General features: G+C 36.7%; 1 protein-coding gene and 1 long non-coding RNA gene across 2 annotated transcripts in view; one reads left to right on the top strand and one right to left on the bottom strand.

Annotated features, from left to right (window-relative positions):
* LOC127551421 (uncharacterized) overlaps nucleotides 1-23,980 on the bottom strand; it is a 309,154-nt gene that overhangs the window by 113,306 nt on the left and 171,868 nt on the right. The window lies entirely within an intron of this gene.
* The window catches only part of RASGRF1 (Ras protein specific guanine nucleotide releasing factor 1), a 206,799-nt gene continuing 184,567 nt past the window's right edge, over nucleotides 1,749-23,980 (top strand). The window contains exon 1 of the mRNA XM_051981142.1: nucleotides 1,749-2,146. Coding sequence (XP_051837102.1) covers nucleotides 1,871-2,146 — 276 coding nt within the window. The 5' untranslated portion in view covers nucleotides 1,749-1,870. The remainder of the gene's footprint in view (nucleotides 2,147-23,980) is intronic.

Below are 23,980 nucleotides of genomic sequence, written 5' to 3'. Positions count from 1 at the left end.
TTTAAATGGACAATGAACCAAAGAAATCATAACAGTTATTTTATTACTTTTTCTTTTTAAAATTCCTTACAATGTCTCATACATTGAGGCTTTTTAGATCTGATTCTGGTATTACTTTACAAAGTAAAGTGATAAGCGCAGCTAGTTGGTGCAGTGGATAGAGCACCAGCCCTGAAGTCAGGAGGACCTGAGTTCAAATGTGGCCTCAGACACTTAACACTAACCAGCCGTTTGACCCTGAGAAAGTCACTTAACTTCAATCGCCTCAATAAAAAAAAATACAAAGTAAAGTGATTTCTATATCTCTTGTATATGCACCTCCATTAAAAATCTTAGATGAATTCTATGGATTCCTATAGATTCACCAACTATACCCTGGGGAGAATGAAGCTTAATCTCTTTGGGAGTGGAGGGGAGGAGGGAAAGGAAGGAGCAGGGAGGAGAGACAGGGCAGAGATCAATTTAATCCAGAAATACAATTTCCTTTGGATGGCAATGAGGCAGCCTCCCTTGACTGCAAATAAACCTTGGTCTTTTTGTAAACGATCTATGAAAATCTGCCTTTCTCGCCAAAGGGAGATCTGCTGCAGAACTACTGTCGCACGTTGTTATTTCTCTGTGTGTGCAGCATGCGGGAAATGTGACGTTCTCTGATAAATTCCTTGTAACTGTGTAGGCGAGGGGATCTAAAAATAAAGAGGGAATATCTATCATTAAGGTATCATTGCGCCATTCCTGCTATTTGAAGTCTAACATATTCCCTGAGCCTTCTGCTTTTTAAGCCTCCTTTCGGCATTTCGGGTGGGTATTTGCAGAAACTCACAGCAGTGGCTCCCAAGCCAGTCTTCAGTGTGATTGTAAGGATGAGCTAGCTAATTATGGCAACATTAAAAAAAGGAAAGCCAACCATCTAGTGGGCTTCTTGCTTTTCTCAGGTCACCGATGGAGCTATGAATAGGAATTGTCTTTAATAACTGCTGTGACCACCGCCGCGCCACGCTGCTTCCCCTCCCCCCCAAAGTGGATTAGGTGATAGATCTTTTCTTCACGAAATATTGAGGTCCAAAAGCTATTAGACACATACCCCTTCACCCTGAATTAGAAAAAGTACTGGAGGGAAAAATCTTTTGAAGGAGAGAATGAAAACTGAAACTTAAACCAACTGCACGGTGAGCATTGGTCAGGCACAAAAACATTAAAGTAAAAATTACTCCCAGGGCTAGTTATTGAATAAGATCCCATATAATACAGTAGTTATGAATTTTAATTTCTTTTTAAATATGCTTTGTAAATTGGGGAGTGGAGAATGGAGATTATAATACATATATTTCTATGTTGTGCTTGTATATATACATTTATATATACACATGCATATATATATAAAATATACATAGTTGCTTTAATGAACCTCGTTTCTGTACTGTTAAGGCTGCGTGCGTGTGTCTGTCCGTGGTGCTGAAACTGGCTCTTCGAGGGATCCGCATCACATGACTCTCCCCTTGGCTGGATCCAAAGCTCTAGAATCTATCAGATTTTCCAGCCGACTGGAAAGCCTAAGGCAAATTCTCCATTGAACGTGGCTCTGCGGAAGAAATGCTTTGGCTGGGAATATCACATCTGGATTCAGGAAACCGAGGCAACGCATTATAACGTGGATTGTAAATACTGGGTTAGGAAAGGAAAAGAAGAAAGAAAGGAAAGGGGAGAGAGAGAGAGAGAGAGAGAGAGAGAGAGAGAGAGAGAGAGAGAGAGAGAGAGAGAGAGAGAGAAAGCGGATGGTTAGGCTCCTGCTTGTCAGGTAGTGAGTATTTCCCTAGGTCTTAGTCTGAGAAAATGTAAGAATCCAGGATCTTGTTGGCTTCCAAACACAATGCAGAAAGGAATACGGTTGAATGATGGCCATGTAACCTACCTGGGGCTGTTGGCAAAGAAAGATGGCACAAGAAGAGGTTATCTGAGCAAGAGAAGCTCAGATAACACAAAATGGCAAACGAAGTGGTTCGCTTTGCTGCAAAACCTTCTTTTCTACTTTGAGAATGATTCCAGTTCCAGACCCTCGGGATTGTACCTGTTGGAGGGCTGCGTGTGTGACCGGGCACCGTCTCCCAAGCCGTCCCTCTCAGGAAAGGAACCGCTGGAGAAACAGGTATAGGAACTCAGGGGTGCAGAGATGAGGGGATGCGGAAAGAGTGGGGATGCGTACCTCTGTGAGGGACCTGAGGGGCTGGCAGGTCCCGAGCGCTTGAGCGATCCCATACCTGTACAAACACACGCGCGTCTAATATTACAGGGGCAAGGGCTTCTTTTAGGCAGGGAGCAGCACCTAAAGCACTTTAACTTTAGCCCCTTCCCCAGTTTGTTGGCTGAAGAAGGCAAGAATCTTTTACTTTCACCCCACTCCTTCACTTCCTCCCTCACCCTGCAGCGAGGGAGAAGACAGGTGTTGACTTCTCCACTGGTTGGGAAGGGAAAGAAGTGACACCAGGCAAGACTGCAGGGGACTTCCTCTCCTAGTCTCTGGGAGACAGGAAAACATTTCTATAACGACTTTTCTTCTCAACTCTCCCTTTTAAAATCGGTTTTTTAGAGGTTAGAAATGATTAAAAGGATGAAAAAAAGGAGAAAAAGAAAAGAAAGATTCATTCTGGCCCCCCATCCCCCTTCCCATCCCCCGGAGCGCCCTAGAGCGGAAGCTGGAGATGCCGAATCTGGATTGTGCCTCTTGCGCAGAGGACTGAGCCTAGAATAGTGCTATTCCTCTCGCCTCCACTCTCCCACCCCCACCCCCTCAATGATACCGCAGCCCCGGTGCTGCCGGGTCAGCTGGGCTCCCTAGCCCTTCCAAGCACAATCCATGATGGAGGGAAGTGGGGGAGAAGGGAGAAGGGAGAAGGGAAATGGGCTTGAAGACAGTTTTTTTGTGACCCTTAACGAGTAGGACTGGGACAGTTGGCTTGGGAAGGTAGAGGTAGTAGGGGTGGAAATGGAGTATTGGAGGAAAGAGAAGGCATCTGGCCGCGATGAAGGACTCGGTGCATCCCGAATATTACCAAGAAGGGAGCTTTCCCGCCCCGCAGTGAGCTAGTAGGAAATAAGACTGGGTTACAATTAGAGTCCAGTGCAAGGGGTTAGTCCGGAAGAGCCGTTGCCCAGAGGCTAGCTTCCAAAGCACTAATACAGCTTACAAAGGCTTACGGGCTCCGCAAGGGGTTTGAGGGTTAGTTCTTTAGGTCCAGGGAAGTTGGGGTGGACAGTAGCTATACCCCACCCCCACCTCTATCCTCTGTCTCTCTTCCTACTGAGAAATCAACGGGCTTTAATTAGTTAGCTCCTTGCTACCCGACAGTGCCCTCAGATGGACACCGCGCCAAAGAGGTTCTGCTGCAGCGGAGCCTGCCAGCCGCGGGCACCAACCCCTCCTCCTGCAATCGCTACCGCTGCCGCCGCTGCTGCCCTTGCCTTCCCTGATCTGCATGGTTAATGGGCACAGCCAGGGCGGGGGCTAGAGCGCGAGACCTCCAAAGGAGCGCCAGGCCAAGAGGAAAGAGTTGAATCCCACTCTCTCTGTGTCTGTGTGTGTCTCTGTCTCTCTGTCTCTGTCTCTCTATGTGCGTCTCTGTCTTTCTACCTCTGTGTGTCTCTATCTCTGTTTCTCTCGCGCTCTCTGTCTCTGTTTCTCTCTCGCTCTGTCTGTCTCTGTCTTTCTGTCTCTCTCTCTGTCTCTCTGTCTCTCTCTCTCTGTCTGTCTGTCTCTCTCTCTCTCTCTCTTTCTCTCTCTCTCTCTCTCTTTGTCTCTGTGTGTGTGTGTGTCTGTCTGTCTTTCTCTCTATGTGTGTCTCTCTCTTCCCTTCCTTTGCTTCCCCTAACCACCCTAATTACTCTTCCTCTGTCCTCAGCCATTTATCTGCTAGTAACCCCCTCAAATTTCAGTTATGGGGGGTTGATCCAGGTTCCATACAACTGATTGCAAATACACCTATCCTGAAAACCACATTTTACTTAATGGTAATTGCTCCTTTCATGGTCTCAGATTCACTGGACTTTACCTAACTCTCCATCTTCGTTCTTTCCCTACATTCTTTTTTGGTTCATTGACAGATTATAGGAGAATCAGTACTGAGTGTCTAATTTACTTGGAACCTCAAGTGTTGTTTTTTTTCCCCCTAAACTCTCTCACCTTTCATATACCATTCGTTGATATTTACTCCCAATTCTGACTTTGAGATAAGTTTGGAGGGAAAGTTGTGGGGTGGGGGAGAACTTGTTACTTTTATTTTGGGATGCTACATGGATCTCTAAAATCATTGGTGTTAGTATTAAATGGTGGGAGGGAAAATGCCAATGGATATTTTTACCCATTGAGTGTACTATAAGAATTCTCCTTCAAAATACACCAGTCCATGGTGTGAATTGATTTGTCTCAGAATTAGAAACTATAAAAACCCTTTAAAATGATGCTATCCTGCTCTTTTTCACAAGATGAGACAGTATTATGCCTTATTGGAAATAGTGGAGTTGCCCTCAGTACCAGATTCAGATCTAAACATGTCACTGCATGTGTGGGTTTGGACAAATCACTGAACTCTCTGAGCTGCATTTAAAAAGTGAATGTTAAATGAAAAGGCTTTTTCATTCTCTAAACTAAGATCTTTTATTCTTCTGAATTTGTCAACTGAGGTCCAGAAAAGTGAAATTACTTGGCCCATGTCATGAAATTAGAAACAGTGGTGAAATTAGTTCCTAATTGTTCTCTGTTGCAGCCCAATGTTTTGTTTTGTTTTTCCCAATAAACCCTACTGATTTGAGCTTAGAAATGAGGTGATTCCAAAAAAAGTCTCCTTCAAAAGCTTGGTGATGTTTGTCTCATATAATGAATTATCAGGCGGACTATAAGGATTTGCTCATTTGATAAAGCTGTGGAAGAAACCAAAAATGAAAATCTTAAGACATAACTTTAAAAGAGCACTACATTAGAAGCTAGTGGAACTGAGTTCAAATTCCCAATCTGCCATTGTGTGATAATGCTTTTGTGCCTCGGTTTCATCATCAGTAAAATGTTATTGTATAATCTCTAAAATGTTCCGTACTCTATGATACTATGTCCCAGCTATTGCATATACTTGGACTGTGGTGTTAAGGTGTGCCTGATTTTCCTCGATGAAACACTAGAAAAGTATTTCTGAAGACTTAGAAGGGCAAGGCTGGGATTAATCACAATTGGGCACTTGTGGAATTATTTGCTTGTAAGGAAGACTTATCAGACACTTGTTGATTGATCTAAATATATGGATTCAGCCCAATAGCTTAGTCTTGCCCCAAAACTCCAGACAGATGCAGATTTGGGGGTGGGACTGGGGAATATATGCAGATTGCTTTAAGTTAAGCTAAAAATATGATGGTCAGATTCCAGAGAACTGAAAACCTGAAATATATTTCCTACTTAGTCCCTTTCCCTAAAAACAAGCCTATTTTAGTCCTTGCCCCTCAACCCCTGTTGACTCTACTCCTTTGACTAACAGAATCTTAATTTGAATAACAGTTATATAATCTACCTGGGGTTGTTAGCAAAGAAAGATGTTATAAGAAAAGGCCATCTGAACAAGAGAAGTTCAGACAACACAAAATAGAAAATAGAATGATTTGCTTTGCTACCAAAAAAAATGTATTCTCCTCTGGAAATGACCTTATTTTAATCAAATGCCTACTGTTAATAACCAAATCAGATTGACTCTTTGAGAACCAATTCCATTCAACAAGCATTTGTAAGCACTTACCATGTGTAAGACACTGTGTTAGAGTCACAAAGACAAAGTTCCTGCCCTCAAGGATTTTATTACTGCAATCATCTCTTAAATGATAATTCACAAACACTTAATCAAGGTGATACTCAGTCCAAGATATTTAGACCTGGTTTTCCCCACAAGGATGGTCATCTTTGATGGTTTGAAATGTTAACACTACAAAAACCATGACTTTTCAATAGATTATAAAACAATGTTAGTAGAAGAAAACTGTAAGTCTGAATTGCCAAAGAATTCTGAACAAAAAAGATTAATCATAATGTGACAAAAATCGGCTCAAATGAATACCAATGGAAGCTTTGAAAAAGAAAAAGTCACAATGGAAGGAAGTTCTACTCTTCTGCCTTGATGATCATTTATCATATGAGCCTCAGGTTTCTCAGTACCAATTAGCCGTGCTTTTCTCCCCATTCCCATCCCATTTAATTGTCTCTACCTTTATCATTGAGCCCTTGTCCCAAACCATGGAACTCAAGGCGATCACTACATAGAGCATCCCCTAGGGACAGTTCAACTCTTTTTAATGTATTAAACAATAATTCTGAGAACCCAAAGGAAAAGTTAATTATTCAGTGAAATGAATAATTTGAGCCAGGCAACTAGTATGAAATACTGAGTTTATTGGTTTCATTCTTTATGTGGCTCTGAGGAGGGTGTGGACCAAAGTATAAGAAAATATGTGGCTTGGGAAATTTGAGAGACTTATTTGCATGCCTATATTAGACCTGGTCATATCATTGAAATAAATTTTTTGTGCAGTGCTTTATTTTTCTCACATGCAGCTACTTCATCTTGTTTCTATATTTCTTTCTTAAAAACATACATTTGCAGACTTTCCTCACCAGCCTACAGCATGAAGTGTCATAACCTGAAGAGTAAAGATACCAATTAAATATGCTACAAATTGATCTTTAACACTTCAGCTCCTGCCACATTGTGACTACACACCTTAGTTTTTAAATAATTTATTTTAAGACAATACATAGAATTTGCTGTTTCTACCTTTAAAATATGAAAATAATAAAGAGGAAAAAACAATTAACATAGTCTTATGACTACTGAAACAAAACAAATGCAGGTTGACCTCATTTTCATAAGAGATTCATGATAAGTTACATGTAAATATTTTATAAATTTAATATTTTAAATACACATCAGGAACTTGCTGTTGGAAGGAATCTAGTAGTAAGAACTTTTGTAAAACAAAGAAGCCTTCTGCTAAGTGAATCACCACTGAAGGTAGTAATGATAGAGCTTAAACAACTATAACAACAAAAGATAGAGAATTTCATCTACTTTATATTTTTTGTAGTATTTTGTTACTATCAAAGGGTGTCTGTGTGTGTGTGTGTGTGTGTGTGTGTGTGTGTGTGTGTGTGTGTGTGTTGGATGGAAAATGCCAAGCTATCTATCATCAAAGGAATTCAAGTTATGCTAAATACATTTTTATTATTCAGTCTTGTCTGACTCTTCATGATCACATTTGGGATTTTCTTGACAGAGATACTGGAGTGGTTTGTTTCCTTCTTTAGTTCATTTTACAAACAAGGGAACTGAGGCAAATAAGATTAAGTGATTTACTCAAGGTCCCACAGTTAAGTGTCTGAGGCCAGATTTGAACTCAAGAAAAGTCTTTCTGACTCCAGGTCTCTCATGCTTATTCACTATGCCATTTAGCTGCCCCTTGCTAAATATGTGCCTTCAAGTATGAATAAGGAGGTAATAAAGACCTTTGAAATATTAGTTCCAGCCAACAATACCAATCTAACTTTCTAAATAGTAAATACAAATACTACCAGATTTTTATCATTTTTGTAATAGCCTCCCAAGCATATATTCCTTCCTCCACTAACATCCTGATCTGAACCAGTCTTCACAATACTGCTGACACAATCTTTCTCATGTATTGGTCTGGTCATGTTAGTCCTCTGTTCAAAAACCTTCAGTAGCTCCCCATTATTTACCAAGTAATATTAAAATTTCATGACCTTTCTAGCTTCATTTCATAATAATGCTATCCAAGCTATCAATACTTCATTTAAACTAAATTACTCTCTACCTTCTAAACATATGCTGCACTCTCCCATTTCCATGCCTTTACTGATACTATTTCCCTTGAAGTTCTTGCCATCCATTCTTTGCCCACTTTATTCTTATTCATCTTTTAAAAACAAACTCAGATGCCACCTCCTCCATGAACCCTTCTATGATTGCCCTAATAAGTAATGAATGTTTCCCTTGGATCTTGCATAGCACCTTTTTTTTTTTTGCAACTCTTGAGTGAACTTAACGCATAATATAGGATATTAAAATTATTTTGTGTTTGTGTTTTATTGCCTTCCCAGTCTGAAAGATTCACAAGAGCAGACATAACTATCATATAAACCAGGAGTCCTCAAACTAAGGCCCATGGGCCAGGTGCGGCAGCTGAGGACAATTATCCCCCTCAACCAGGGCTTTGAAGTTTCTTTATTTAAAGGCCCACAAAACAAAGTTTTTGCTTTACTATAGTCTGAGGGACAGTAAACTGGTCCTCTATTTAAAAAGTTTGAGGACCCCTGAAAACTTTGAATCAATCCCAGAATCCAACACAGTGCTTTGCAGACAGTAGTACTTGTTTAAAAAAAAAGAATGAATTTATATTATTTCTTCCCTAGATGAAGAGGAATAGTAGATGAGATTATGGAGAAATCCTTCCTTTTAACCTTCATTTCTGGAAGTTCATGAGCTTGTATATTTCAAATACCAAAAATCTTAGAAATAAGAGCACCCAATAGTGCATCCTACCTTCTGTCTGATGCCACTTCCCCACCCCACCCCGGGTCTGTGGGAGTTTTGAGCTTCTGCTTCAGTCCTTTCTTTCATGCAAGTAGCCGAGAACAGAATTCAGCCCACTGATGTTTATTAAGTAACATTTGAAATACAGAGATGAAAGGCACTCTAAGTACATTGCCAATGTCAAAATGTTTTCTTGAAGGTTTCTGTCAGAATCAACCAGTTACAATAGCAGAATTTTTAGAACTGAAAGAGTTATTAAAAATGACCAAGTCCCACCTGCTAACTTTACAGATGAGGAAAATGAGAGCAGTAAGGTAAGGGTTATACATAGAGTGATAAATGTTAGTGCCAGAGCTGGGTCTAAAATTTGATTTTCTTGCCCAGAACCATTAAAAAGCTAGGAAAATCAAAACTTTTTCCCTAGAGTCCTGAAAGCAGCTGAAGGCTTTTAACAGTAAAGAAACAACAGAATTACCATAAAGAAAGCCAACGAGGCAGAACACCACGATGCGCTAACCCCTAAAAGGGATTGGGCAAAGATGGCATAGGTCATGGACAAATTTTAGGGGAAATTTAATTGGGATTGGGGGGTAAGGGGTACTGACATTATAACTCGGCTTTCTGATTGGATACACTAAGGTGGGGTTTCCAAAGACCCCCAAAAGGGGTGAAACTGTAAGGTTGAACTGATTCTATCAGTGTCCTTCCCCTCCTTGCCTCAGGGAGTATTACACTTTTATCTTCAGGATTTCTTACTTAGCTACCCAGGACCTCATCAATTAATTCATAGGAAGCACATAGATTCTGTAAGCTTCTGTCCTTCCTCAAATTGATCCCATTCCTGCTATAGAAAGAGTCTTGCACTAGTTTGTGAAGGTCTCTACTTCTCCTACCATAAAGTAGCTTCCACTCATCCACAAATGAGGGGACATTTTGTGCTACTTACTCCTAGTCTGCAAGATTTGGTATAAGTGGAAAAACTCAATATAGTCTGTTATTCTAAAAAAGAAAGACATAGGAAAAGCATTGTATTAGCTCTGTGACCCTAGACAAGTCACTTAATCCAGTTTGCCTCAGTCTCATTATCTATAAAATGAGCTGGATAGAGAATTGGCAAAGCATTCCAACTAGTATATTTGTCAAGAAAACTGTAAAATTGGAGTCACAAAGAGTCAGTCACTACTGAAAAATGACTGAACAACAAAAATCAGTGAGAGACCCTGGTTGGAATCCTGGATCTGTCATTTATTTACTATGTGACTTTTAGCAAGTGAGTCCTCTCCTCTAAACCTCATTTTCTATTTCTCTAAAATGGGAGGAGAAAGAATGAGGGGAACAGATCTTGAACTATGTATTCTTGAGCTCTAAATAAGTTCAGTTTATGGACTCAATGTGAAACCAATAGCATTTTAAAAGTGCCTTCATAAACTTGATCTCTAGTTTTCTCAGCTCTTAGTATTATTTGGGGGACACTAGTGCACCATTGGTCAACAAAGATCACACAATTAGAGCCCTAGGTTGAAACTCAATTTCAAAAATTTAGTTTCCAAGATCAGTAGAAATAAAAGTTGAAACATTAGATTTTAGGCAAGTTTCATATCACAACAGCTGGATACATTGGCTTTTGGCTGAATCATGTTTGTGCAATTTTATCAATTCATTTCTTCAGAACTGATTATATTACCATTCAATTGCTTAGAACTAGAAAACAACATCCTTTCATTCTATTTGGTATACATTGATAGTGAGGACATTCCTAGATTACCCGTTTATATTAACACTATTGTCATCAACTTGATGATATTTTTCTCTAATAATTTTGTCTATGTTAAGGGCTATTAGCATATCAAAATGGAATTAAGTTTTAAAAGTAAAAATTATTTCCAAGGCCAAATAGAACTTTAACACATTTTTAATGTTCCAGGAGTATTTTAAATAAAACAGAGGATCTACCAATTAGTTATTGAGGATCTAATATTCACAAGGTATTGTTAAATGAATGACTGAATTAACAAAAAAAATTATTAAGGATTATTATGTTCTAGGGGCACTATGGTAAACACTAGGGTGCAAAATTAAAGACATCCTATACTAGTTGTTGGATATGCAGAAACAAAAAACATAATAGTCCCTATCCTCAAAGAGCTTACATTTAGTAGGTATTCAGCTAAGTAGAAAGGAAGTTGAGGAAGAATCGTATTAATAGCTGAGGAAATCAAGGAAGGTTTTATAGAGGAGATGGCATCAGAGGGTCCTTGATGAACTTAAGGATTATGAGAATAACAAATAAATGGATTCTATATGTGGTAAGGTGACAAACAAATACATGAAGTAGAAGTTGGGAGGGATGAAATGACAACATGGGGAATGGTTAGTCTAGTTTGGCTGAAATGTCGAGTATATGGAGGGGAGAAATGAGAAATAAAGCTGGAAAAAAGAGATTAGAATCAGACTGTAGCATCCTGATCTTAATTGTCAGTCTGAGTAGTTTGATTTTAGTTTAAACAGAGATTCTTTACCTGGTGTGTCTTATTTTTAAAATATGTATATATGTATGTGTGTATATATAGAGAGAGAGACAGAGACAGAGAGTTGTATTTCAGTGTAATCATCGTCATTAATAATCCTGTGTATTTTATTTTTAAAAGATTATTCTGAGCAAAGTTTCAGAGGCTTCACCAAACTGCCAAAGATATCCAGGACACACTAACAGAGAGAGAGAGAGAGAGAGAGAAAGAGAGAGAGAGAGAGAGAGAGAGAGAGAGAGAGAGAGAGAGAGAGAGAGAGAGAGAGAGAGAGAGAGAGAGAATATAAGAGTTAAGAACTCCTGGTCTTAAAGCAATAGGGAATTACTGAAAAGTTGACCAAGTGACATGGCATGGACCTCAGCAGGTGAGTAGAAGATGAATCAAAAAGGAAAAAGAATGAAATCAAGAAAAAATGAAAAGATGTTGCAAAGTGTCATCAATGGACAGAAGGTACAATAAAGAAAATGTAAAGTTGATGAAAAGAAAAACTTTCTGGTAATTGGTGTTATCTAAAAATAGAAAATACAGCCAAAAGAGAGAGTGGGTTCCCATCACTAGAAGAATTCAAGCAAAATTGGATAATCACTAATTAGATGAATTGTGATTAAGATTCTTTACTTGGGTATAAGTTGGATCGGGTCACTCCTAATATGTCTTCCAACTCTGAAATTCTGTGATTATTGACAAGGCTTAAAAACTTATTAGATGTGGAAAGGATTAAAGATTTGGGAAGAGACCAGATTGAAGCTGAGGTTTTGAATCCCAGGAACTGATAGTGCCTTCAATAACTATTGTTGTTTATGTAATACTTGAAGGTTTGTAAAGTGCTTTACACATATTATCATTCAATCCTCCCAACAATCCTGTGAAGCAGATGCACATTTTGCAGATGAGGAAACTAAGGTAGGCAATGATTAAGTGACTTGCTCAGGATCACACACAATCTGAGGCAGAATTTGAACTCAAAATTTCCTGACTTGAAGACCAGCATATCTAACCAATGTACCACCTAGCTTCCTATTTCCCAACAGAAGCAGAGATGTTTTAAGAGGAGTTTGAAGGATGATCATCTTTATTTTGGACATGTTGAATTTGATATGCCAACAAGACATCTAGATAGTGATGTTCAACAGATGGTTGATGATGTGTGCCTAGAATTCAGAAGAGAAATTGGGGATATTTATAAATAAAATTTATTTTATTTATATTAAAGAAATAAAGAAAGCTTATAAATAAATAAAATTTGGTAGCATTGTGGACAGTTGCATGATTCAGTGGATAGAACACCAAGCTTTGAGTTAGAAAGCAGCTGCCCCACTGGGGATCCAATTGGCCAGTTACAGTTGGGCAACACCACTCCTTATTTTCTTCTTTCCTTCTTTCCCTCTGCTCCTCTGCTCCCTTCTCTCCCTCTGTCCACGTAGGAAATATTCCCTCACCAGAGGCTTCTCAGGCCTAAAGGAATGTAAATTTTGGTCACTGAAACCTAGCAATCTATCTTGGATTTAGGGGCTAGGTTTCACCCAAATCACCCTGCATCTCTTTAAAGGATTAGCCCAAGTCTTACTTCTTCATTGTTTAGATTCTGATGGCTCACAGTGAGTAGAAATAGTAATTGTTTCTGTTTTGGACCAAAGCCTGAAAGCTTTCCCCTCTAAGATTGATTTTTTCAACTAGGAAAAAAGGCCATTCTTTGCCTCATTTTACCTAGCCTTAATCTCTGAATAGGCATTGCCTCAGACATACTGAGATCTGGGAAAAAACTTAGTTTAAAAAGACCATGGTTTTCCCCTTCATCTGGGGCCATCTCCAGTTGTCCTGATCTTTATCTTGTCCCTGGATCCAAATGGCTCCTTAGAAAAGAGTGAAACTGATAACATATCCTTCCTGATATCATGGTACTCTTTGAGAAGAAAGACAAACAATTGTCCTTAACAAATCCCCACCAATATGCTTCCCCTTGATGATTATTCAGTAGCCTCAACAGATTTTTAGAAAAGTCAGGTATAGAAGAATAATTGCTCCAAAACATTCCCCTCCAACAGGGAGACAGAGCACTCTTTACACATATACAATCCCTCAGGAAATGGATCTAAAATATAGTAAAATGATAATGAGACAACTATGCAGAGAGATTACATGTCACAAAGGAATAGTTTATAGTTCCTGATTATGAGAAGTCTTTTTCTTCCTTTGTTGAGTCCTAATGAGGTTCCATATCTCAGGATCCATAGTCAGGATTTCTCTTTATCACAAGTAGTCATGATTCCTAAAATTGTTATCATACTCAGTAATAACTTTCCATAATCATCTATAGGTACTGACATCCTCTATCATTGTTTTTTCCCCATTCAGAGCTACTTTTACCAGATATAATGACTCCAGTAGCTGGTAGAACTTCTGACAAAATTTTAGGATTTCCTGATCTCTCATGTTCATTTGGGAGCAGGGAAGATAGAAAAATTCTTTTATCTCCCTAGAAAATTCCCTATCTTAGACTTAAAGCTTGAGAACATTTGCCTATAGACTGGCCTTTTGTTGGATTTTGTGTTTATAATTTTTTTTTTTTGCTATTTTATATATAAGCCCAGGGCTATATCTGATTCTTTCAACTAAAATATTTCTTTGTGGTTTCATCCATTTTTATTCAATGATCAGAGCATTTTTCCTCTCTCAAATAGATTAAGAACTTGTTCATACCTACCTAACACTTTTGATTGATGGACTATCTGGAACTTCTGTTGTTATTCAGTTGTTTTTCAGTTGTATTTGACTCTTGATGACCCCATTTGGAGTTTTCTTGGCAAAGATACTGGAGTTGTTTACCATTTCCTTCTCTAGATCATTTTACTGATGAGAGAATTGAGATAAACAGGGGTAAGTGACTTCTTCAGGGTAACACAGTTAGTAAGCGTCTGAAGCCAGATTTGAATTCAGGAAGAGGAGTCTTTCTGACTGCAGACCCTGTAACTCTATCCACTGTGCCACCTAGCTGCCCCATCTGGAACTTCTGGAGTTAGTTTAACTGGGATTGAAACCCTACACACATCCTTACAATTGTATGATCCTGTTCTGGAATCAGTTAAATTTTTAGTGCAAGCATTTTACCTCAGAATTTGATAAATGCTATAAATCAAGGCTTGATTTATTATTATTTTGGTTGTCTAGACTGAGAGAGTGTCAGAATAAGCGTTAATGAAGCAGATTCACTAAAATTTGTCCAAGAGAGAACTGGTTGTCAAACATTTCCCAGAACACTCACAGACATAAGCCAGACATAAAAGAAATCTTTTTAGTGACTCAGTTATGCTTCCATTCCCTCCTCTTTCAAATTTTTGTTCATTTAGAGCTGAAAGGGACCCTCAGAGTTCATCTAGCTCAATTCATTCATTTTGTAGTTAGGAAACCAAGACCCAGAGAAAGTAAATAATTTGCTCAAAGTTACATAAGTTATCACTTGTGTATATATACATATGTGTATATATGTATAAGCAGACAAAAGTAAATTCATTTACCCTATCTATCTAAATTCAAGCAGATCATTTAATCTTTCTGAAATTTCATTTCTTCAATTACAATGGAATCTGGATCCAGGTCTTCTTAGGCCATCTCTAATGATCTTTCCACTAATCCCCAAGCTACCTCTTTATAATAGTGAAATACATTGGTTCTATAGCATCACCATTATGACATTAAAATTATTCATCCAGAAAATTAAGAGAAAATAAACTTATTAAATTGGTAGCTAAATAATATGGTGACTCACCATGACTACAGTATGAGCACAGAAAAAAAAAAAAAAAAAAAAGCAGAAGCTTCTATTACACCTCCTTTTGCATAGTGATAAATTGTCAGCCAATCACATTGGCCTGGTTTTTTTCCCAGTCAGTTTCTGATTTGCATATGCCAAGTAAGTCTGCCCAATAGCACATGTATATAACTATAGCAGTAAAAACTGCAGTAGCAAACTTCTTTCAGTGTTTGTATTATTTTTTTAAAAAGAGTTGGTTTTCTGGTGATTAGATTTATCTGGATTTAGCTAATGGTGGCAACCAAACCAAATTAAGGGGACTAATCATCCCTTAATATAACCTTTCAAGAGAATACTTCTGGGGCACTAATTAGGCTTTCTATCATGTCATCTGGAATACAGACAAACTAAGTGGAGAGTAAGTTATACTAGAGTAAAAAGACTTCAGATTTGTTTTGGTTTTGAATCCCAACCCCACCATTTCCAATGACCTAATTTCTTTAGACATCATCTTTTCCATTTGTAAAGGAAAGGGATTGATCTAAATGATTGCTAAGAATCCCTTTAGATTTAACATTTAAGATTCTTTACTTCTAGTTTTGTCTCAAAATGCCTTGAGAAATTTGTATAACATTTCTTTTTCTGGATCTCCCCATTTGTCCAACAACTACACATTTCCTCTAGCTATTTCAAGGAATAATGTCAAGCTTAATGGCCTAACTTCTATAAAGTACTTGGAAATTATTAAGGAAAAAAAAAAAAAAGACATGAGGCTTTCTTGTACACTCATTTATCTCCCACATTCTCTGTTCCCAATTTACACATACACACATGAATCATAGAATTTCAGAGTTGTAATATAGAATCATAAAATATCTAAGCTGGAAGAGACATTTAAAGATCACAGAGTCCAATTCTGAGAGTTTCAAAGGATCGTCTACTTAGGTTTGGAAGGGAGCCTTGCTTTACAAATAAGGAAACAGATTCAGAGGGAGTGAAAGGTCCCCCCACAAAGTCATGTGGTGAGCAGGCAGCAGAGCCAAGCCTAAAACCCAATTCTACTGACTCCTAATAAAGTGGCTATTGAACTGCAACAATCTTTCATTAAATTCTCTTGATAAGCATTCATTAAATGACTCCTTTAGGTCAGATGTTGTGCTAGGCATTGGGAGAGAATACAACAAAAATGAAATGGACTCTGCCCTCAAGAAGCTTACATTTCATTCAGGGAACAAAAATCATGAACACAAATAGATTAAGTTAAGTCCCAATTAATGTGAATAATGAATTCTGCAAAGTGGTCACAAATATTTGAATTCTCCTTCTTTGAAGTTATAATTATGGAAAATATAATAATTGGTGCCAACCCAGTGGGACTATGCAGTGCAAACTAGAAGTGCTTGGACATTATTAGGCCACTTGTTGGGATTTATTAGTCACAATTATTGATACCTAGCAGTACTATAAATGAATATACTTATAAATAGATATAGATATAACTAAATACAATTACTTACAAAGTTACATATGCAAATGAAAAGAAGATCATTGAAAAGTATTTAAGATATCTAAGCTGAGATAGAACAGAAATTTTTTTAACAGAAAAATGACAGAAAAATTTAAACAAACATTTTTAACAAAAAAATCTTTTTTTGAGGAATAATTTGGTACAGTAGAAGCAATGCCAGATTTGGAGTCAAAAGATTTGGATTCATATTCTGACCCTGCTATTTATTATCTATTTGATCTTGGCCTATCATTTGGCCTCCCTGGGCCTCAATTCTTTTATTCTGAAAAATGAGGCCATTACATTAGATGATAGTTCTAACTCTGTGACCATTTTTAAAGTAAATATAAAAACCAGTTCCCTACTTTTAAGGAATGTGAAATCTAGTTTGGGGCATAAAGTACTTATTGAATGATTTGAATTCTTACAAGGCCAAGTATAAATGAATATAAATAATATAGGTTAAATATAAGTACCCAAGGGTCAGTAAGTGAAAAAGATAATTATAACGAAGAAAGATTTCTCAAGTAAGACAACTTGAAGGAAATGAGTACTGAATAAAGTTTTGAAAGAAGGAAATGGGCAGTGGTGACTTATAAGTCTACCTCCAATTAGAATTCAAGAACAATGAGGTCTTGGTATGTGTTTCCTTCCCCTTTATTTTTCCTTCCTCTACTACCTTCTGCCATTAGTAAAAGTCAAGAGTACCTAGCCATAGACAATGTCAAAGTTGTAATACCAATCATGGCAGCCACAACTTTCTTCTCTGGCAGTAGCTGCTAAAAAATAATAGCAGAGAGATTCAGTTCTGGATAAGACATGGTAGAGTGGAAAGAATATCTAAGGTTAGAGATTCAGTCTTTTTTTAGTTGCTTACAACTCTTTGTGACTCCAAGCAAAGATACTGGAGTAGTTTGCCATTTCCTTCTCCTGCTCATTTTACAGATAAGGAAACTGAGACAAACAATATTAGGTGACTTGCTCAGGGTCACACAACTAGTAAGTATCTGAAACTGGATTTGAATTCATAAAGAAGAATCTTTCTTACTGGGCCTGGCACTCTATCCAGGTCATCATCTAGCCACGTGAAATTCAAAATACTTGGATTCAAATCTTAGCTCTTTTTTTGGTGAGACTTGAAAAAAAATCACTTAAGTTCTTTAGACCTCAATTTCTTCACCTGTAAAATGAATGGGTTGTATTAGAAAACCTCTGAGGTACATTCTAGCTCTAGATCTACTATTTTTTGAAGCTATTATAAATCAAAATATAAAATAAAATATAAAAATAAATATATAAAATATAAAAATAAATAACAATAAATGCTATTTATTTATATAGCAGTTTCAAATTTGCAAAGCATTTGACCTATTTTATTTGCTATGAGGCTTATAACTTTTCAAGAAATTATCTCTTTTTTTATAAAGAAAGAAATTGAGGTTCAAGGAGGTTTAATAACTTGCCCATAGTCAGAATTATTAAGTATCAGAGTTAAGATTTGAATTTAGATCTTCCTAATGAAAAGTACAGCAATCTATAAACTAGTTACTATATGCACAGACAATAAGTGTAAAGGATCAGCTACCTTTTCAGTCAGCCTAAGATGAAAAGAAGGTGTCCAAATGCCAATAGAGTCATGAAAACTTTTCTGGCGAGGGGTTAAGAGCTGCTGGGTTTGAGTCTTTTATTTCAACCTGCAAAGTAAGTGAGGAGGAAGAGGAAGAAAACAATACAGGACAAGACAAAACGAGGAAAGTCTGAAGGGCTTTCTAGAGCAAAGTAGTCTAGCCTTCCCTGAACTTGTTCTATTTACTTATTTGTTTCTCTATTTATTTATTTTGTTTGTTTGTTTACATGTAATTATATTTCATATTTAGAAAATATATTTAAATATATGTATAATTATTAATGAATAATGGTATAGTTTATTATAAATGTATGTATATTAATTATGGTTATCTCTATGTATTACAACTGCATTTCAATATAATTTGTTTCATTTGTAATTTTATATATTTTATTTTATTCTTTCAAAACATTATTCTGTTCATTGGCTTTATTAGATTTCCAAAGGGGCCTCTGACACAAACAAGGTTAAGAAAGACTGACCTCTCACCATCACACTTACTAACCATAGTTCTAAAGAGTTCATGATGGAACAGGCTACTCATCTTCAGATAGAGAAGTGGTGGTGAGTTCAGAATGAGTCATAATTTTTTTCTGGACCTGGTCAATGCTGGATTTTGTTTTGTTTAAATTTGGCTATACATGTTTGGAACAGGGATTTGGTTCAATAAGAACCAAAAGCAATCAACTTTCTCAGTTGTTGGAGGAGGCAGGAGAAAAAGTGCATCTTTATTTGAAATTTTTAAAATTTAATTAAAATATTTATTTAAAATTTAATTTTAAAAATTTAAATCCTCTCTCCCAATAGTTTATTAGGAGTAAGATAAATAAAATTTGGTGGTGAAAGAATTGGGAGAAAGGATGAGAGGAAAGGTTGGAAGAAGGAATATAGTTGTACCAAGGACTCAAGAGTCTTTAGTTCATCCCTGTCTTAGTTCAGCCTTTTACAACAATTACAACAAGACCTGATGCTGAAAAAAGGTTGCAAGAGCTCCCGGCTGTCCAGGACACCACTGGACTTAAGAAGAAATTAAAATACTGCCTAAATCTGGAAAGTGCAACCTGTCCCTGAATTCTGAAATTTATTATGAGTTCCAAGACCACAAAATCCAAGAATGGTAGAACTTGAAAAGTTCTTACTGATGCTAGAATTTAGAGTTAAGAGAATGATCATTTAGTCCAAGCCCACTTCATTTTACAAAAGAGGGAACTGAGGCCCAGAAAAGTGCATTGACTTCTTGCCCAAGGTCATATAGGTAGGAAGTAGTAAAGCCAGGATTCAAAACCAGAGGCTTTCTAACTTCCAGGGCAGGATTCTTTATACTATATTACACTGTCATACAACATCTTTCATGAGCATGAAAAGATTCTTGATCTCAAGAGGGCTCCCCAGGAAACAACACTGACCAGCTGAAGCAGATGCCCTTGCCCTAAAACAATTCACATTATTATAACTGAAGAAAAAAAAAAGAAAATGGAAGGGGACTCTCAATTGGCACTGTTAGTAATGGTGTGTGAAGCACATATTGAGAGAGACTATATTTAGATTCAGTCCTTGTCAGGCTTCACCTCAGGCACTTCATACTTCAAAAGTGATATTTAGTAAATCGTCATTGAGAATGTGTAATGTGAAGCACCTGAGCCTCTGGAGTTTCCCTCAAATTAACAGGAAAAATACTTCAAAGCCAAGAACACAATGGTGATGTGAAAGTTGAATCTGGCATGGCATACTATGATAAGTAGTGTTCAGGTCCATTCAGATGCCATCATCATCACTAGGGTGGAGCGACAGGATCCATGGTTAGCCAAGCAGTGCCCCAATCTCAATCTCCCCTCCTCTCTGACTCTGATTCATGACTCGTATCCTTTTGTTCAACAGTCATTTATTAAGCAACATGACACATCAGATAGAGATCTGACTTTGGAACTAGGAAGATCTGAGTTCAAATCCCTATTCTGACACATGAGATTATAAATTGCAGAGAAAGTGCCAATCTATATTAGTAAAGTGAGTTCCCTTATCCTGGAGTTCCCTATACCAATGAAACCATTGGTGCCCTCCATGTGCAAGGCACAATGCCATACATTGGAGAGTTACTAATATGGTGGTTATTATGACTCTTGGTGACATAAAATATAAGAATAATAGCAAAATATCTATATGTTATAGAATCACTTCTATTAGAACTCAACTTAAGACAACTAATTAAGGGTAACTAGGGTAAGTTGGATAGTGTACCTGGTTTGAAGAAATGAATACTCCACTTCCTGAGTTCAATTCCAACTTCAGATAATTACTAGCTGTGTTACTCAGGGCAAGTCATTTAACATTATCTGTCTTAGTTTTCTCATGTGGAAAATGAATGAGAGAAGAAAATGGCAACTCACTCCATTATCTTCACCAAGAAAACTCCAAATAGGAACATGATGAGTCGGCTATGATTAAAACAACTGGACAATAACAAGAAAATGAGAAAAGTGGTAGTGTAGTGTAATGGGTAGAAATCTAGCTTCAGAGGCAGGAAAACGTATTCGAGTTCTTCCTGTGATTCACACTGGCTATTTGTTTCTGGGCAAATAACTTAATCTCTTCATGGCTCAGACAACTCTTGAATAAGATGAATTCCATAATGAAGATCTGTAATGGTAGATTACAGAATTACAGATACAGATTACAGAATTTTCCCTATTCCAATTAAATCAGAATTAAATTAAATTAAATTAAATCCACTCTTCTTTCCCCCAAAAAGATGAGGATAACTAATTGAAAAATTTTAGCAACTACTAAATCCTTGACAGAGTACTATCTAGGGAACAAAATTATAAAGCAGAAGACTGCTTCCTTATACAAAATAATAAAAAACAAACCCCTATTATACAAATATAGACCTTAAAATATCCTTGAGAATTTAAGAAAAAAAGGGGGGGGGGGGGTTTATAGAAAATTTCTTTAATAAAGGTCACATTTCTAAGATATATAGGTAATTGAGCCAAGTTTAGAAGAATAAGAACCATTCCCCAAGTAAATAGTCAAAGGATACAAATAGAGTTTTTAAAAGAAGTCCAAGCTATTAATAACCATATGAAAAAATGATCCAAATCACTAATAATTTGAAAAAATACAAATTAAAACAACTCCTAAGTACCATTGTATGCCAATATTTTGGTTAAGTTGACAAAAGGAAAACATAAAATGCTGAAGGAGCTATAAAAACAAATAATTTAATGTGCCATTGGTGAAGCTTTACACTGATCCAACCATTCTAAAAATCAATTTGGACATATGCCTCCCAAAACTTTTAATTTTCCCCTTTTATTAAATTAAAATATAAGGGGTAAAGGATCTATATGTTCAAAAATACCTATTGTAACTCTTTTTGATTAAAAAATCAAAATTGAAGAGGGTACACACAAATGGAGAATGGCTGAATGTGCATTATAATACATCAAGATAATGGAATCTTACTGTGTTGTGTGAAATAATGAGGGAGATGGTTTCAGGAAAAACCTGGAAAAACTTATACAAACTGATGCAAAGTGAAGTGAGTAAAATCAAAAGAATAATTTATACAATTACAACAATATTCTTAAGACAAATAACTTTAAAAGACTTAAGAATTCTTATTAACACAATGATCTACCATAATTCCAAAGGACTCATTATGAAACATATTATCCATCTTTAGACAGAGAAGCAATAGATTCAGAGTATAGAATGAAACATTTTCTCTTCTTTATTTTTCTGTCTTTTTGGGGAAGAGTGAGGAGAGAAATTTGGCTAATGCAGGAATTTGTTTTTCAGGATTATACATATTTATAATGTACTTTGTTTTTCTTCTCTTCTTAATAGGCCAGGGAGAAAAGAGACAAAGGGAGAGAATTTGACACAGAAAATAAAATACTACTGATTTTTAAAAATAAACACTAAAAAAGAATTCAAAAGAAAGACTCTCTTGGAAACAGAGTGGTATTGCAAACAAAACTATTGCCTGTAATTAACTGGTTAAAATAATGATCCCCAGAAATTTCATAACATTTTTAATCGATGCCATACTACCAAATACGCATAATCTGTAAACTACATGTGGTAAGCGTTTTCAAAAAATAGAACCTAACAAAAGAAAACCTACTAGTAAGCAAAGAAAATCTGGATAACTCTGAATACAATGTGTAATATTTATTCTATATACTTTTTTGAAATGGAAATTTACTCTTTCATATTTTGAATCCTCTCATGTTCTGTTGTGAACATGGCAATTTTTTTTCTTTTTTTCTGTTTAAGTTTTAATAATTCAATCAATCAAGAAAAAAGAAAGAAGGAAGGAAAAAATAAAAAAAATAGAGATTTATCAGAAGAAGTCAAAATCATGCAGAAACAAGATGAGGCTTATGTCATCCCCATTATCATTTCTCACATTGGAATTTTTCTGGAAAATGCTTTCAAGGACCCTTAAGCATATGAGCTTATATCCCAATATTTTTGTTCATTTACAAAACATGGTTATTTTTTCTATTTTTGCAATAATTGACAGAACGTTAAATACGGTTAAAGGTGATCGCAGCACTGCAATTTGCCCCAAGGCCATTTCTACCTGAATCTCATAGAGAAAAAAAAAAAAAAGATGAGAACAAAGTGACAATAAAAATGAGACATTTATACAGTGTTTTAAGTTCACAATTTCAGATCATAGATTTGAAGATGGAGGGCAAATTAGAAGTTATCATATTTTAAAAACCACCTAACTCTATTTTACAAATAAGTAAACTGGAGCCCTAAAGATTTTGTGACATATCCATCCATAGTCACATAGAACCTTCAACTGCAAGACTATCATTTTTTTCACTATCACACACCAAACTGGCTCACTTGCAGACATTACTTAATTTGAGCCTCAAACAATATATATTATTATTTTACAGATGAGGAAACTGAGATCCAGAGAGGTTAAGTTCTTTGCCCCTTGGTCATGCTTATCTTTAAGGAACATAAAATATAGTAGAGGGATAACAAGTTCATACAAACATGTATGATATAAGATAGGCTACAGTAAGGGAGAAAGAGAAAACACAAATCTTGCCCTCTAGGAAAATTTGAAAAGGGAGAAATCACTTTCTACTGGGAATACAGGGAAAGGACAATATTCTGGGGAAAGATGGAACCTGAGCCAGGCTTTGGGGGATGAGAAAAAGTTCAGGAGGCAGAGATAGGAAAAGAATGCTTTCCAGCATATGGATGACCTCCATTAACGCATGGAAGCAAAAAGGGGCAGGGAAACTAGGAGTTACAGTCATAGGCCTGCAAAGGCTATCTAGCCTCATAGACTTAGTCTACCTATCTGTATATGTATCTTCCCAAGAGCTATCCAGCCCCTATTTCAAGATCTCTTGTAGGGAAGTGACTGAAAGTTCTCATATGATAAACCAAAATCTATCTCTTCAATGTTTTTAACTGGCTCCTCAGATGCCCCAACACACAGCCCCTAGTAATCCTTTTGCAAAAGCAACTTTCATCCATAAACCTCTGATTCATTTCAACTTGATTGTTTTGGCTCTTAGGAAGCAGTTTGGTTCACTCTTTCTGGTACACTCTATCTGGTACAATCTCCATCCCATTCTTGCAGCACATAATCTGCCCCTTCCTATTAATTATTGCAGCTTTTTTACCCTGCCAGGATGCTGTGGGCTGCCTTTATTTTGTTACTACAATTAACCTCTTGAAATCCAGATTCCTTGTAGATATTACAAAAACTAATTTGCTCCATTATGTATTCTTCTCTATACAACATTTCCTATTATATTTTCTCTCACAGGGTACAAATCTAAGCTCTAGTGATGTGTCATGAGTGCATTTATGCTGACTACTAAAAGTGAATGAGATTTCACAAGATTTTACTTCTATTATCTTTCTGCTTCTTAAACCTGGATTTGGGACAAAGTGGAGAGGACCAGGAACATGAATTAAAAAAGAACCAAACTGCCTTGGCCTGTT

The sequence above is a fragment of the Antechinus flavipes genome, chromosome 2 (assembly GCF_016432865.1).
Source record: "Antechinus flavipes isolate AdamAnt ecotype Samford, QLD, Australia chromosome 2, AdamAnt_v2, whole genome shotgun sequence".
NCBI classification, from domain to species: Eukaryota; Metazoa; Chordata; class Mammalia; order Dasyuromorphia; family Dasyuridae; genus Antechinus; species Antechinus flavipes.
Note: the sequence above shows the minus strand (reverse complement) of the source record. Positions and strands in the feature narration are given on the sequence as shown.